The 15,735-nt window shown below is 29.6% G+C and overlaps 1 protein-coding gene across 2 annotated transcripts in view; it reads left to right on the top strand.

The window, feature by feature from the left end:
* The window catches only part of LOC112693792 (dopamine receptor 1-like), a 295,063-nt gene extending 292,035 nt beyond the window's left edge, over positions 1-3,028 (top strand). For both annotated transcript variants that reach the window (XM_025569000.1, XM_025569001.1), the window contains exon 4: positions 986-3,028. In XM_025569000.1, coding sequence (XP_025424785.1) covers positions 986-1,985 — 1,000 coding nt within the window. In that variant the 3' untranslated portion in view covers positions 1,986-3,028. The remainder of the gene's footprint in view (positions 1-985) is intronic.
* Positions 3,029-15,735: the final 12,707 nt, after the last annotated feature.

The raw sequence follows: 15,735 nt of genomic DNA, 5'->3' as shown, positions 1-15,735 counted from the left end.
TGACCTAAGGTAATGTGTTTAGAATCATCACGTCTACGACTAAAGTAATGATCGCCTGCACGTATCATGGTTTCATCCGGAAAACCCGAGTGTTCCACAGTTTAATAGATTACAGACTGACTATCTCTGTTTTCTTGCCTTCAAAATCGACCCGAAAAACTTTCCGTCGAGTACGCAGAAGAAAAACTCCGTGACCAAAAAGTGTGTTTATTTTTTCCATTTCCGAAAATCAATATACGATTAACTATTTAAAGATTATGTACATATATGCATAAATAGCATACTTAACGTACTCGTAATCAAACTAATAACGACGACGACAAAATAACGACGATATATTATCGTAGGTTATAACTACCTAACCTACCTCCTAATCGAGACTTTAATCATATAATTTCACCAAAATGAACATCTGCAACGCGCAAACAGTTGTTAAAATCGAGTAAAACGTAATCAAACCGAATATGCACACCATAAAGTACAAGTGCTCTCACTCGCCGCGGCGCGCCAATAAAAAAAAACGATCGAGGCCTTTTGAAGCAGATGAAAAAAAAAAATTTTGCCCAACAATTTCGTATCCCAACTGCTATGCTATCGAATATACCAAAATAAATACTATGGACCGGATTGTGGGCAACAATTTATCACAAAAATAAAAAATAAAAAATTTCAAAAATAACTTCTCTTTAATAACCTATAATAATACGTATTAATATGTGTAAATATAAATGTATAATACAAATAATAAACACAAACAGGGTATGTAATTAAATTGTTCATCTCCCTTTTATTCGAATCGTTCAAGTTCTTTTCCCGATTATTCGAACATTCGAACACTCGGTAAATCGAAAACCCTTCTACAAATCGAATTTTTATCTCGGTCACTCTGAATTTCGAATTATCGAGTGACCGCTGTACTGCATTACAATTAATACAAACGGTGGGAATTTATTTTATTTTTTTTTTTTTTGATTTCTGTTCGCAGGTACACGACATATTTGAACCGGAGGAACGCGCTACTGGGAATAGCGGGCGTGTGGGCGTTGGCCGCGTTCGTGTCCGTCGTGCCCATCTGCATACTGAGTATACACCGACCGCACATGCCGGTGGTGTTCCACGCAGGTAACATGGAGTACATGACGTGTGCGCTCGACTTGACGCCCACGTACGCGGTGATCTCATCGTCCATCAGCTTCTACATACCGTGCGTGGTGATGATCGGCATCTACTGCCGGCTGTACTGCTACGCGCAGAAGCACGTGCAGAGCATCCGAGCGGTCACGCGGCCGCTGACCACCACCGCCGCCACCGCGACCACCACCACCGCCACCACGGCGTCCACCACGCTTACCGCGGTGCACCACCACACGTCACCGTACCACGTGAGTGACCACAAGGCGGCCATCACCGTGGGCGTGATCATGGGCACGTTTCTGCTGTGCTGGGTGCCGTTCTTCTGCGTCAACATCATCGCCGCGTTCTGCAAAACGTGCATACCCGAAGCCGCGTTCAAGGTTCTCACGTGGCTCGGCTACTCCAACTCCGCATTCAACCCCATCATCTACTCCATATTCAACACCGAGTTCCGGGACGCGTTCCGCCGTATACTCACCACCCACTATCCCGACTGGTGCTTCTGCAAAGGTTACCGATCCATGGTGCTCAATTCGGACGCGTCCGTCCGGCACCATCATCGCCACCGGAAGGCCGCCGGATGCGGCTACGGTAGCGGCGATGGTGGCGGCGGTGGTTATGGCGGTGGTGGCTGCGATTTCGTGTCGTCCGCCTCGGTCACGGCCGTCATCACCGCGTCTGCCGCGATCAAGCAGAACGGCAAAGCGACCGCTGCTACCGCCTACGGAGGCGGCGGCGGCATTCTACCGGCCACCAGTCCCAGGTCTTCGGTGGCGTCGCTCCGTCAATCGCGGCTCAACTCGACCGAGAAAATCATCATCGAAGCTGACCAAGACACAAACATCATCTGACTGCCTCCCGACCGGCTACGCGACGTCGTCATCATACCTCGTTTCGCCGTCGAGTATCTCGTCTGAATCACCGAAACCCGCATCCTCCCGTTGCCATTCACACCTGAATAGATACTCCGGCGACGAGCTCGGCTATCCCATTATTGCGAACCAGTCCGTACAAGTCCTACCGCTATGGGTGCACTCTCCTCCCTCGGTACCCATTCGTATCCCTGTGACCCGAGACACGTTCTTCTTTCGGTTTTCTAAAGGTTTTTTCGCCGTCTCGGTCTCCGGTCACAAGCACAGCGGTTCGTTTAAAAGGTTCACTGTAATGTCGTTGCTGTTGACATGAACATCGCGTCTAAACCCATAGGATACATTATCATAATGATTCTTTTTGACTATGTTACGATATTTTTTTTTACAACCGAATTCCTTATTTTCTACGCTTACGGTGTTTCTCATTACAATAATTCTTCAATTATTGATATTCATGTGATATAAGTGTTGTACAGTGTTGCGGAAGATGTTTTCGCTTCGATTTTGCACCGCGGGTGTGGAAAAAAGTAATCAAATAATAACATATACAAATCTAAAAAAAACTGTATTTCTACGGAATAATGACCATTTACGGCTTGTTTCCGAATACAAGAACACAAGAACTGGATTTGTTTAACAAGAACAATCGTGTTAAATGTGAGAAAAACAAAACATAATTGATTTTTAGCCCAACGAATAAAATTAATTATTCTGTTCTATACAATATGTTACTATCACTCTATATTGTACATGTGATCTAAAACGAGCATTTTAATACTATTTCCCACTCCCTATTCCCCCTACATCAATACCGTGTATGATTCAAAACACAGAGGGACTTATACATATATACATATATATATAACAATATATTATTCATAAGTACGGTTAGGTAGAATACTAATAGAGATTATATATATATATATATATATATATTTACATCTACTTTGCTCCAAACTTCTATATTATATATCAGGGGTGGCCAAACTGCGGCTCGCATCTTATCGTGAGATACAAAACATTCTCACAACCAATGTTTTGTTTTTAATATGAATTTATGAATATATGTATTTGAAGAAGTAAAATATTTTATTAAATTACAATTTATAGAAAATATTTACAAAAAAAAAAAATTTAGTGTTTTTGATATAATATTTAAATATGTATTATTATTTTTTTTTTTTTTTTTAATTTCAACTCTTCCATACATATAAATATGTTGGACAGCTGGCGAGTCTTATCTCGCTTGCCACTTCTGTTATATATCATATTAATCCGAGTGGTGGCAAATGATCAAAATTGTTTTCTTATCGCCGAAAAATTACAATTTCGCCACGTGTACGTGTCTTATTATTCTTACGATTCTTTACAATTATCCAAACAGATTTGTGCATGATACTACAAACACGCATACAGAAATAAACACACACATACATGCACATTATACGCGCAGACAAAATCACATTTTTGAATCAACGAACCACCAATATTAATATAATTAATAGTGCCGAAGAAACTGTTTAATCAGTTCTTATACTGATGAATCACCCATCATAAATGCATACGTAATTAATTCATTATAACATTTTATCGTTCATCCGCTTGGTTTACCAATGTATATATAATGAAAAAAACGGTGAGTTACAATATTTTCCATTTTGTTCTCTTAATTATTTTTATTTTATTTTCACCGCTTAATTATTCACTGTTCATACAAAATCTGTAATTATAATATAAATGCGAAGAGTCATAGTCAATAATCAGTCTAGAAATAATAACACGAGATATATAATAGAGTTAGTTCATCTCATCCCATCGGTCAATAGGTAAAATGTGATAAAATGTGGTCCATATTCTGTCGTACACAATTCATATCTCGTCGAAGGAGTACGTGCATGTTTTCGTAAAAATTGAAGAAAAAACGCTTACCAACTTTCCGACATTCACGTATTCTTTTGGCTGTCGAACACGTATCACAACACATCATTAGGTAATATATTTTAATTTTACTACAGAAATTCATAACCGCATATAATAATTGTATCTATTATATATATATATATATATATATATCTGTGTAATATGATAGATTTAATGATTATACACATAAATAATAACGTTTGAACGTCGATTTAATGTCAATTTTTTTCGAACTTTTTAATCATACCGCAAACATGTTGTATAATAAAACTATCCGTAATTTTAGAATATTTGATGACTTGATGTATTTTTTTTTTTATTATTTCAATAATTTTAACTGTACCATGTACGCGCGTGCCAAATTTTATTCATATTTTCTCTTAATAATAATATTGTAGTTATAACTCTTCTGAATTGTAGTTCCTACTTATGAGTATATTTATAGTGAAATATGTAGATTTTTATTGTTATTTTTTTTTTTTTTTTTTTTTTAGGTACTTATCATTAATAATTTAATAATTATTATTAAGCACTTAAAATTGTCAACAAAGTTATGTATGTTGTTTTATTTTTTTTTTTTATAATTCTAAATCTTATTCGCACAAGAAACCGTTTGAATGCAAACTACTATAATGTTAAATATTATTTTAATAATGCGAACTATCGTTCTTCTCGTGAATAAATCAACTGCTCAATTACGTTGGCAAAACTCCAACATTGAAATAAAAGAAAAAAAACGATGGTGTCACAACTTTCAAATCAATACCCTGTGATCCCTTAATCTTTTCGTTTTAAATAAAACTAAACCATGTAATCTATATCACAGAAACGGTATGCATTAATAAAAATTTTCGTCCATATAAATCGGTGGATAGCGTAAATTGCCAATAGTATAAATATACGTGATTGAAACAAACTGTATATATAATTTCGGTGAAAAAGATTTATTCGGTTTGATGCGTAGTTCAGATCGGACACCATAACTAGTCAAAATCTTATAAAAACAGAACTCATACGTATTGTCATAAACGCAATAATAGTATTAAGTTAAAACAAGGTCCCGAAATTACACTTATTGATATTAAGATATCTGCAGTAGTCAAAACGTATTGAAAATTAACTATCGTATTATCAATACAAACACGAGTGGAAATATATAATAGAAATTAAATAAGATAAATATATGCTAGGTGTAAAAAATAATAAAGACATTTTGCTGGAAATTCATTTACATAACTTAGTGTTATGTAACATATAATAACCTACGTAATTGCTGAAAAATAATAATATATATTTAAAATACATTTAATTAATTTAGGCCAACTTATTAGATACCATCCTCACTCCTATTGAATATAAATAACAGATATATATTTTATTAGAAGGAAGCCTATGGTATGGAAGCTACCATAGACATAGAAACCCATGGTTATATGTGCATGAGTGTGCAATAACAACATGGAAATTTAGAGCCGGATTTAGCTGCATATATTATAGACTCCTAAGCCTAAAGGCTTTGATAGAGACTCGTTTTTCTGAAAAATTTCAGGTTAGGTATTTAATGTTAATACAACTCCATAAAAATAAAATGATCAAAACAAATTCTATCATAAAAAAATAATAATTATTCAAGACATAAAACAATAGTCAAAAAAATAATACAGTATCAGACAATATTAACAGTAATCCAATAATTGACTAATAATATTATATTATATACCAATCACCAAAAAGTTTAAAAATAACCATAAAATTAAAAAAATTGAATTAAAAATTTTTTTTAATTTAAATATTCTGTTTTATTTAAAGTAGAAAAAAATAAAAGTATAATTATGGAAGACGGTGGTGATTTAATATTTTGAAAACTTCCGATAGAACCCTGTAAAAAAAATCACAGCCTTCAATGACTTAGTATTTTTGAATCAAACATACAAAACAGTGATATACGCACAGTGTTATTATACATGAATTAATTGTAATATACTTTCACGTGTATCATTAGATAATAGTTGTCTGCATCTCAATTAACGATCGACCAATAATCGATAAACACAAGAGAGGTTTTTTAACCATTTTATGTTAGCAAAACTTGACATTTTAAACGATTTCTGATTCATGTTATAATATCATTACGGTGTTATCATCGCTCTCGATCTTTAAGTAAAATGCATTTTAAACAAAAATCTGAAAAATGATAATACATAAGAATATGTACTCTAGTCATATTTTTAGTTGAACTTACCACGTTAATTATCTCGTTAATGAGTCATATATAGTTATATTTATTATATTGGTCCGATGTATGTGATATAATATATTTATGAAAAACGTTATTGATTCTTATTTTTATTGTATACGTAGTTTTTTCCTATTATTATTACTATTATTGTTGTTATTGTTGTTGTTATTAAACACTCTCGTAGTAAATATCATTATTTGTACTATATTAAGTTGTATTGAATGCAATATTAATATAAAATATGTTGTATCGAATCTACATGTACGATTATATTCTGTTATCATTTAAATCTCTTCCGGAGATAATATTATAAATATATTTGTTTGTTTGTTTGTTTTTTTTTTTCAGTCGAGAAAGTTCGAGTGAAGTAGGAGATATTTATTTTATTGCCATTAGTATGTATACAATAAGTATAAATAAAGAAATATTGATACTATAAAATTTCACTTGGAATAAAATGGAATTACAAAACGTTATAAAAAATATTAATACTACTAGTTTAAGCACTATATTAAAAAAATGCACATTTTCTGATTTCATCGTAAATTATATGACGATGGTTTTATATTTAACTTAATAATTATCTAAATTAAAAATAAAAACGAATAATATTAATTTATCTTTCATTTATCGCCTTAAGTGATTCGTGTGTACATAATATGTTAAATATAATATTTATTTAAGAAAGAAAAACAAACCCCCAGTATGAAATAAAAATAATTTTGTCAACACATTTTATTTTGAATTTTTAATACAATATTGTCAATATATCATAGTCAATCTTTATTGTTACCATTAAAATAGTATTAAGTGAACATAATGTGTAGATATATTTTATTGTATTTGTTTAAGACATTAAATGAAAAAAATGCAATAATAATGCAATAATACCATGTAAACGTGAGTTATTTAATGAACTATATGTAAATGTAGGTCAACAGTATTTTAAAGTTACTTACCTCGAATTCAAAATAAAAAATGATCCTGAAACAATAAATTCAATACTCGGAATGTATTGTTGAGATTTAGAAAGTTTTCATCACTGAAAAGTAAAAAATCACACAAAACGTACTTGTAGTACATAATATTTATTTTAATATCGATTAAAATCGAAAATTATTCTATCAAAAAGCAGAAATACAATTAAAATTGAGATCTGGAATTAAATATTTATAACTCATGTTATACTCTACGTCCATCGTATTCTATCCTTAAAATTCATGATGTTATTTTTCTGTTTGATAAAAACACTCACCACGGAAATTATTGTAAATAATTATAAAATATACTAGCTGACCCGACAAACGTTGTTTTGTCACATAAATTATTTCTAGAAAATATTTTCCTAGAAAAAAATAATTAATTTAATATAAGTATGTAAGGATGTGGTAAATAAGTGGAAGGGGTATGGAATGCTGTGATTGGTGACGGAATCTAAAAATGAAAAAATATTTGATGTTTATTTTTTTAATAATTTATTAAAATTGATTCTTTAAAATAATATATATCGCTAATTATGACAATATTAGTAAAAAACAATATCAATCCTTTAATGCAACATAGTGTACAATATTTTTTGTAATCCCATCTTTCGCCAACAAAAACCAACTGGATGGTTCAAAAGCACGCCACGAATAATTGTCCGTGTGAAAAACATGATTTTGATTGAATTGCAAGTATCGAATATTTCCCTCTCTATCTTTACATACATGTCGACCATGAATTGTTGACAAAGCTCACGACATCGTAGAATAACGTTGTTCTGATCGCGTCTAATCATCAACCGATATGCATAATAATCCTTAAATCATTCTTGTTTGTTTTGACACCTAATGTAGGATCTTGTTGTTTAATATTTATGCAATACCCTACATTTAATACCAAAAATAAAATTAATGGTTTTTAAATAGTTTTTTAATAGTTTTTTTAATAGTTTCATTTAATAATTCATTTTTAATTGCTCAGTTATCGACCGGGTTAAAAATTATTAAATTAAACTACGATTTATTAAACAATAGCACTTTTCCAAACATTTTTTTTTTTTTTTTCGTAAAAACCTTCTCCTGGCTATTACAAACAATTAAAAAAAAAATTGAGCCAAATTGGCCCAGCTGTTCTCAATTGATGAAATTTTATACATTTTTGGCTCCATTTTTATATATGTAGTTATATAAAATATATATATATTGATAAGTTGATTACTATGTTGATTATCGTATTGAGATTAAATTATAATAGTGTATGGCATTAATGAATTCTCAACGTTTCACAATGTTTGTCAAAAATGTACAAGTATGAAAATATCGTACTGGATACAATTTAAAATATTTGATGTGCTTATGTGTATATGTCGAACAAATAACATACATTATATTGTAACTTTAAATCGATATTTTAACTTAGTAATTGTATTTAATAGTAAATCTCAAGTGTACAATATCATGAACACATAAAATACTTTCAATTGTACAACTTATTAAATTAATTTAAAAATACTTATTGTAAAAATTAATTGCAATTATTTTATTATATTATTTATTATTTTATTTTTATACTTTTTATTATTTTATTAATTAATTAAAAATTTTATTTTTTATCAAGTTACTTTAAAAAAAAATTATTAAGAGTTCAAATGTAATACAATTTAAGTTCTGTATCAACCCAGAATAACGATAAATTATCTTTTAAAAATAATCGCGTCAAAATTCTACAAATCACATTTGTGTAGCTAATATAATAATATTATAAGTAACTGTATTATAATTAGAAATATGTTTTCCGAATATTTTCCACAGGTATAGCTATGAAATAACAATAACAAGTTACAAACTTTCGACCAAATATTTATCGTTTTTGTATAAATTATCCACTTAGTGGACTGGTCATTTTTATTTTATTATTTATATGATATTTTTTTTTTCGTTTGAATTTAAAGTAATTTTATACATTAATGTTTGATGCGGATTTTTTTAGTACCAAAACTGATAGTAACTTTAACAGATTTAATCCGCCTTCATCATTACAATGACGATTTAGGATCTTCCACAGATAAATCGAAATTAATAATATAATGCGTATATGTGTGGGTTTCAACATTTACTATTTTGTAATAAATATATATGTTATCGGCAATATAGATAATCCGGTATTTTGCAAAATGCCTAGACATTATATAAAATGCCAAAAATCACTCGGCAATATACATAATACGAGCTTTGCCAAAGTTTTATGTATAATGCCAATCGTAGGCCATATGAAAATAATAATCAAAATTGGGCATCGCCTATTACCTTCGACTTTACTTATCGTTTATTATAATGTGCGTTCACGATTTAACGCAATAAATATTAATATTCTTTTACTACTATAATAATAATTCTAAGATACAATATTGAACGTACTAATAATTTTATTACAATATCGTAATATTTCGTCATTTTCGTGTCTCGTTTTGGTGTTGCAATTATGCATACGATTTATATGAAGTCAAATTTATATAACAAACTACAAAGTTTTTTTAAAAATTTTACCACTAATACTAGTTTTAATCTGATGAACAGTATAATGAGTTGATAAAAATTCAATCCAAAAGAATTGGCCGAGAATTTTTAAAATGTGTTTATAAGTCCAAGTGTCAAAATAAAAAGTATATTTACCTTAAAAATAACATTTTGTGCAATCCAAAATGTCACTTTTCTACAACATGTTATAATAATTAAATAGTAGTTTATATAATAGTTATAATATAATAATAGATAAGAATTAAATTATGTCTGTAATAGGAGTAATAATGTATAATAATTATAAGAATCTTAATATAATATAACGTATAAAATGTTTTGTACTTTGCCTAAAAAAAAATTGGCATTTTACTTAATGCCTAGGTATTTTATAAAATACCTTGATTATATGTAAAATAATATTTAAAATCATATGTTTTATTTACATTGCCTAAAATGGTTCGGCAATTTGCATAATTCCTAGGCATTTTGCAAAATACGTGAATTATTCATATAATCCGGTATCTAAATCCGGTAAATAAATAATTGATTCTCAGAATTTCAATAAAAAACACGCACAGAGAGGTCGCTAAAACTGTAACAGGTCTTTTGGAAAAATACTGATATCCTACTAGTCCTCCGACACTGACAGGTAAGATTAGCATGTATATAATATACATATTGTACTTTAGAAAGAAAAATAATAATAAGTATTATAATATGTATATGTAAATTCATAAGATTATAGTTTCCTTTACAACTATCCTTAACGTTATTTACATACATTATGTATACTTCCTTATCGAGTTAAGTTGACAAATGCGAATTTTAAGTAGATGGCCACGTTACGCAGTAAATGTAAATGGAGCAAAAAATACTTCCATGAAGCACTAGGAAATCGTAACATATTTTCTCATTTTACGATCTTCCAAATTTACCTACTTTTCGGGTTCAAATGTCAATTATATACACCAATAAGCATACTCATATTCATACAAATATACTTCAATGAGCCTTTATGCATATTACTATTGAAATTATATAATTTTAATTCTTCTGCGTATATGATATACTAATATATATACTCATACTCATCATTTTATTATATAGTCAGATCTAAAAATAAAATTATTTTGATATTTTCTCATCTATGGATAATATGAATATACTTGTATATAATGCCACATTGAATTTCCTATAGTTACCATAATTAAATATTGAATACGATATCGTATATGTATATTAAAAAACAAGTAAATGTCTGTGAACCAAATATTATAACAGATCAAATATTTCTAAATACAAGCAGGAATGACTAAAAACCTCAATTTGTATGTAATTATAAACATTAAAAAGTCAAATATTAATATATGTATTATACATGCAATATATAATATTGATATTAAAGTAAAAAATAATTCTTTTTCTTCGAAATAAAAACCTGACCATAACCTTCACACTAAATATAAAGAGCCATAAGTGTATTTTTATTGAATATTTTATTTTAATTTTATTTTACATGCATTACGAGTGGCTGTTCAAGGTACAGTAGCCTGAAAAATGGTTGTACATAAATTTGAGGATCCCTTTCAAAACAAAAGAAGTATTATAGACTAGAGAGGTTCTCGTTTACTAAATACATCATTCGTTAACTTACGACTATAGTATGCGCGATGTAGAGAAACGAAGTAAGGAATAAATAATCTGAAAGATCTACCAAGAATCCTAAGATTAACATCTATAAGGAGTTCGGGTGTATCAATGAAACCACTAATATGTTTATAGAGGAAATTTAATTTAACTATTACTCTTTGATCGTATAAGCTACTAAGCTTTAAATAATCTAGGATAGGGGAATCATATGGCTTATAATAGGCTCTAAGAAATAAATAAATATGATCCCTATTTACAAAAGGTAAATGTATAATTTGGATATATGTGAACTAGATACTCGATAGTTTCCATATACGATTTGTAGAAAGAAGAGGGACTAGAGGAAAATGTATAATTACTAGAAACGATATAATTAGTATAATTTAACCTGGAGCCAATAAATAGGTGTTCATTGAAATTATTGGGGAGCGTAATTGGGTTAGATACCTATAATATTTTTCCGAAACCCCCATCACATCTTCTGAAGCTAATTACTCGTTTTATTAATTATAACATACATATATATATTTATATCAATTAATTACTTAATTCTAATTTACAAAAATATATCATATCGGGCATCCACGTTTCTGTTAAAGATAGAAATATACTAGTATAACTATAACTGGATATATTACAATAACATTGTGTGTAATTTACTTCTAAGACTTTTTTAATTCTAATAAAAACTGAAAGAATCATTGAGGTTATTGACGAATGGCTTGTTTGTGCGAGTGACTGATTTTTGTTGGTGGAATTTTTATCCGTTTTTATAAATTATAATTTATGCATTTTGAAGAAAAACTCATGTATTATTTTTTTTTTTTTTTTTGTCATATTAAAACTTTTCTAGATAATTTACATTAACATCACAATAATATAAACACAATTTTATAGTCTAATGGTATTATTTTTTGTTTTATAATTTTTCGTAAACATAATGTAATATTATTTTTCATAGGATAATATGGGATATTATTATTCATATTATAGTATCTAGATTGTATTAAATACATATTTAAATATTGCATATATTAGATATATAATACTAATTTTTAATGTTAAAACTATTTTACTAATATCTGTATTAAAGATTTTACGCCAAATGTTTAGAGAATCTTATTTTATCAGGAGTAGGTACTAATCTAACTTATACATAATAAATAACCAATCAATAGTTATTGGAATATATTTTACATAATATACATATTAAAAATAAGTATAAAAAAAATGGATAAAATGTATAAAATTATAATAAAACGGAAAAATGAAAATCAGATATTTAAATACAAGTATATTTTAGGAGCGATGATTTTCAACATTAATTTCCTTGGTCATCAAATATACTATTTTTAAATTTTTTATAGGTGCTTGATTTATTTATTAAAATATCATCATTGTTCGTTCTTGGTTCACGAATGTTTAATGATTTTTCTTTGTTTTCTTTTTTTTAAATTGTGTCATGATACGTTTTGATAAATAAGTAAATATTTAATGTAAAGACATTTTTTTTAATTTTATGAAAGAAAAAAATGCGACTAAATAGTAGCGTATAACAAAATTCTATTATAAAACAAAAAAAAAAAAATAAATAATTAATTATATAGGCTGTAGTGTAAATGGATTATGAAATATGAAATATTTTAAAAATATTGTTAAGAGTTCAATTTTATATAATATTCGCATTCAGAATAATATATCTCTTAAAATCTAATACATTAAAACAGGTGCCCTGAGATAAGTGTACGATTAATAATCTGTAATAGTCCATATATATTATATATATATACGTGTACTGTAAAAAATTACTACGATCACTACCTGTTTACCACATTTATCTAGTTAAATTTTTATTCAAATTATTTTCCGACATTATTTCCATTCGAGTTCACGCTTACACACTTACACACGCACTCACGCATACACATTTACACACACACAAGCACATATACATCATTATTTCTCTCACGTGCAGTCGACTCCAGTTATTTCTTCATACATTTTTCCCGCTCGATTTACCGTCTGATTAAGTTTTACGCGCGTTACGTGCGTTTATGTTCATGTATACAATTCGTTCCGATGTGCGACACCTTTCTCCGTGGCACGAGCACAAAGCCGGAGCGTGCGGAAAAATATCTACTACTCTTAGTCTCCTCTACTCGTATCATGGATCGTTCACGTAACGTGCGGTAACACTGTATACAGGGCGTAACATGTAAATCAGCGTTCTCCGTACGTCGTGTGCTTATACATACGAACGATAAACGCGCGCACGCGCGCCCACCACCCGTTCGTGCCCCAGGCAAGAACAAGAACAAAATCAAAAAAGAACGGAGCGCGGAGAAACGATAACGAATAGGGTATCGCACGTGTACCGATCCTTTCGTCCTGCGAAATGAATTCCCGCTGCCAATAACGGTGCACATTTCGCTAGAAACATTTTCCTGTTACGATTCCATTTCCCCGCGCCACCACTTAATTTTCTTATTACTCGATTTTCCCGTTCGGTAGCACACTTACACGTATATATACATATACGCACGACGAAGTTGCATTACGCTGCAATTTGTTACTATATATTGTCTGCAAACGACAATTTCGAGGACGCGTATATATATATTTCATACACACACACACACACACACGCATGTCAATTTTTTATTATTGGATACATCAAATATATAAATATAACACGTACAAACGTATACGTGTGACCCGTTCAACAAGACTCGTGTGAAGATTTATTATTTTATTCGTACTTATTTACGATATGCAACGGTTGGCGAAAGCGGAATACCTCCCGCGTTCTTAACCCAAAAAAAAATGTAATCATTTCTCGATTATCTTCTACATATATTTATACATGTATTTCATATTATTGTATACATGTGTATTTCACGTGGTTTTGGATCGATTTTAAATTTTAAGAAATCCCCAACCTTATATAACGACTTGAAAAAGTAGTTTAAAATAATATAGTTTCACGAGTCGTATTTCACATTGGATAATGTGATATGATTCATTTTTTTAATTGGTGTTTCCGGTTTTTACCGGTTTCCCGGTTTTTCCGTTGTATGACTTATGGAACCATAGGAAGCCCGGGACGAAAAACGGTACCAGCCACACTACCCAAGTGGATTTATAATTTTTTTTATTTAATCACGATTTTATCGACTTTGCTTATGACTAGAACCCAGATTAATATGCATTTAAAAAGTTTCAAATATGATGCAAATATATAGATTTATATGACACCAAGTCTCCTGGTAACAAATATTGTATCTTGAGATTCAATTCGTTGACGTCCATATACTACTAAAATTAATCTTTCTTCTAGCCACTCATGATTTGTTTATTGTCCGTGTACATTGGGAAATAAATATCTGGTCAATGAAAGCATCTTGCGAATAAATTACTGTGCAGAAATCAGTCGGTAATTTTATACCATACATCCCGTTTCATCTGTAGTAACTTTCCCATCTTCAATATCTAACAATTGTTTTGAGAATCTTCCGTGCGCAGCTTTTTTTGATTGAATAACAAGTATCAAAATTGTTCGCTCTTTATCTTTACATACATTTTGATCATAAATTGTTGACAAAGCTTATGACATCATAGAATTACCTTGTCCTGATCATCTCTAATCATCAACCGATATGCATAATAATTCTTCGAACTAACATTTTTATTTGTTTTAGCACCTGTTGTGAGATCTTGTTGTTTAATATTTATGCAATATTCGTCATTTAATACCAATAATAGTTTTTAAATAGTTTTTAATAGTTTTTTAATAGTTTTTTAATGGTTTTATTTAATAATTGATTTTCAATTGCGCAGTTATAGACCCGGTCAAAAATTATTAAATTAAACTATGATTTATTAAACAACGCACTTTTCCAACATTTTTTATCGTAAAAACCTTCTCCTGGCAATTACGAACAATTAAAAAAAATTTGAGCCAAATCGGCCCAGCTGTTCTCAATTGATGAAATGTTATACATTTTTGGCTCCATTTTTATATATACTGATAAAATTCTAAATATTTTATCAAAAACAAAATATAATAATATCCATTGCTTTATATTTCAAATCATTTAAATCAATCTAAAACTTTTAGGAAACTTAAAAATGAGAATACAAATTAAAAAAAAACTAAAAATAAATATTTTAGATCATTTGAAGTTACCTACTCTCAAAAAACTAATAGAAAACTTTAAAAAAATACTTATCTTTTAAAATAATATTTTTGAAACTTAATGCCTATCATTTCATTCGTGCTCTAATCGAGGTGATTATAAAATTTACTGTAAATTGAAATAGTTAATTTATTAGAAACTCATAAAATTTGCATGTTATATGCATTTATGAACAAATATGCAATAACCTTCGAAATATACAAAATATGCAAATGCATATA

This window comes from Sipha flava, unplaced genomic scaffold, assembly GCF_003268045.1.
Source record: "Sipha flava isolate LNK unplaced genomic scaffold, YSA_version1 99_pilon_pilon, whole genome shotgun sequence".
Lineage (NCBI taxonomy): Eukaryota > Metazoa > Arthropoda > Insecta > Hemiptera > Aphididae > Sipha > Sipha flava.
The sequence above is the reverse complement of the archived record's forward strand: the minus strand, read 5'-3'. Positions and strand labels throughout refer to the sequence as shown.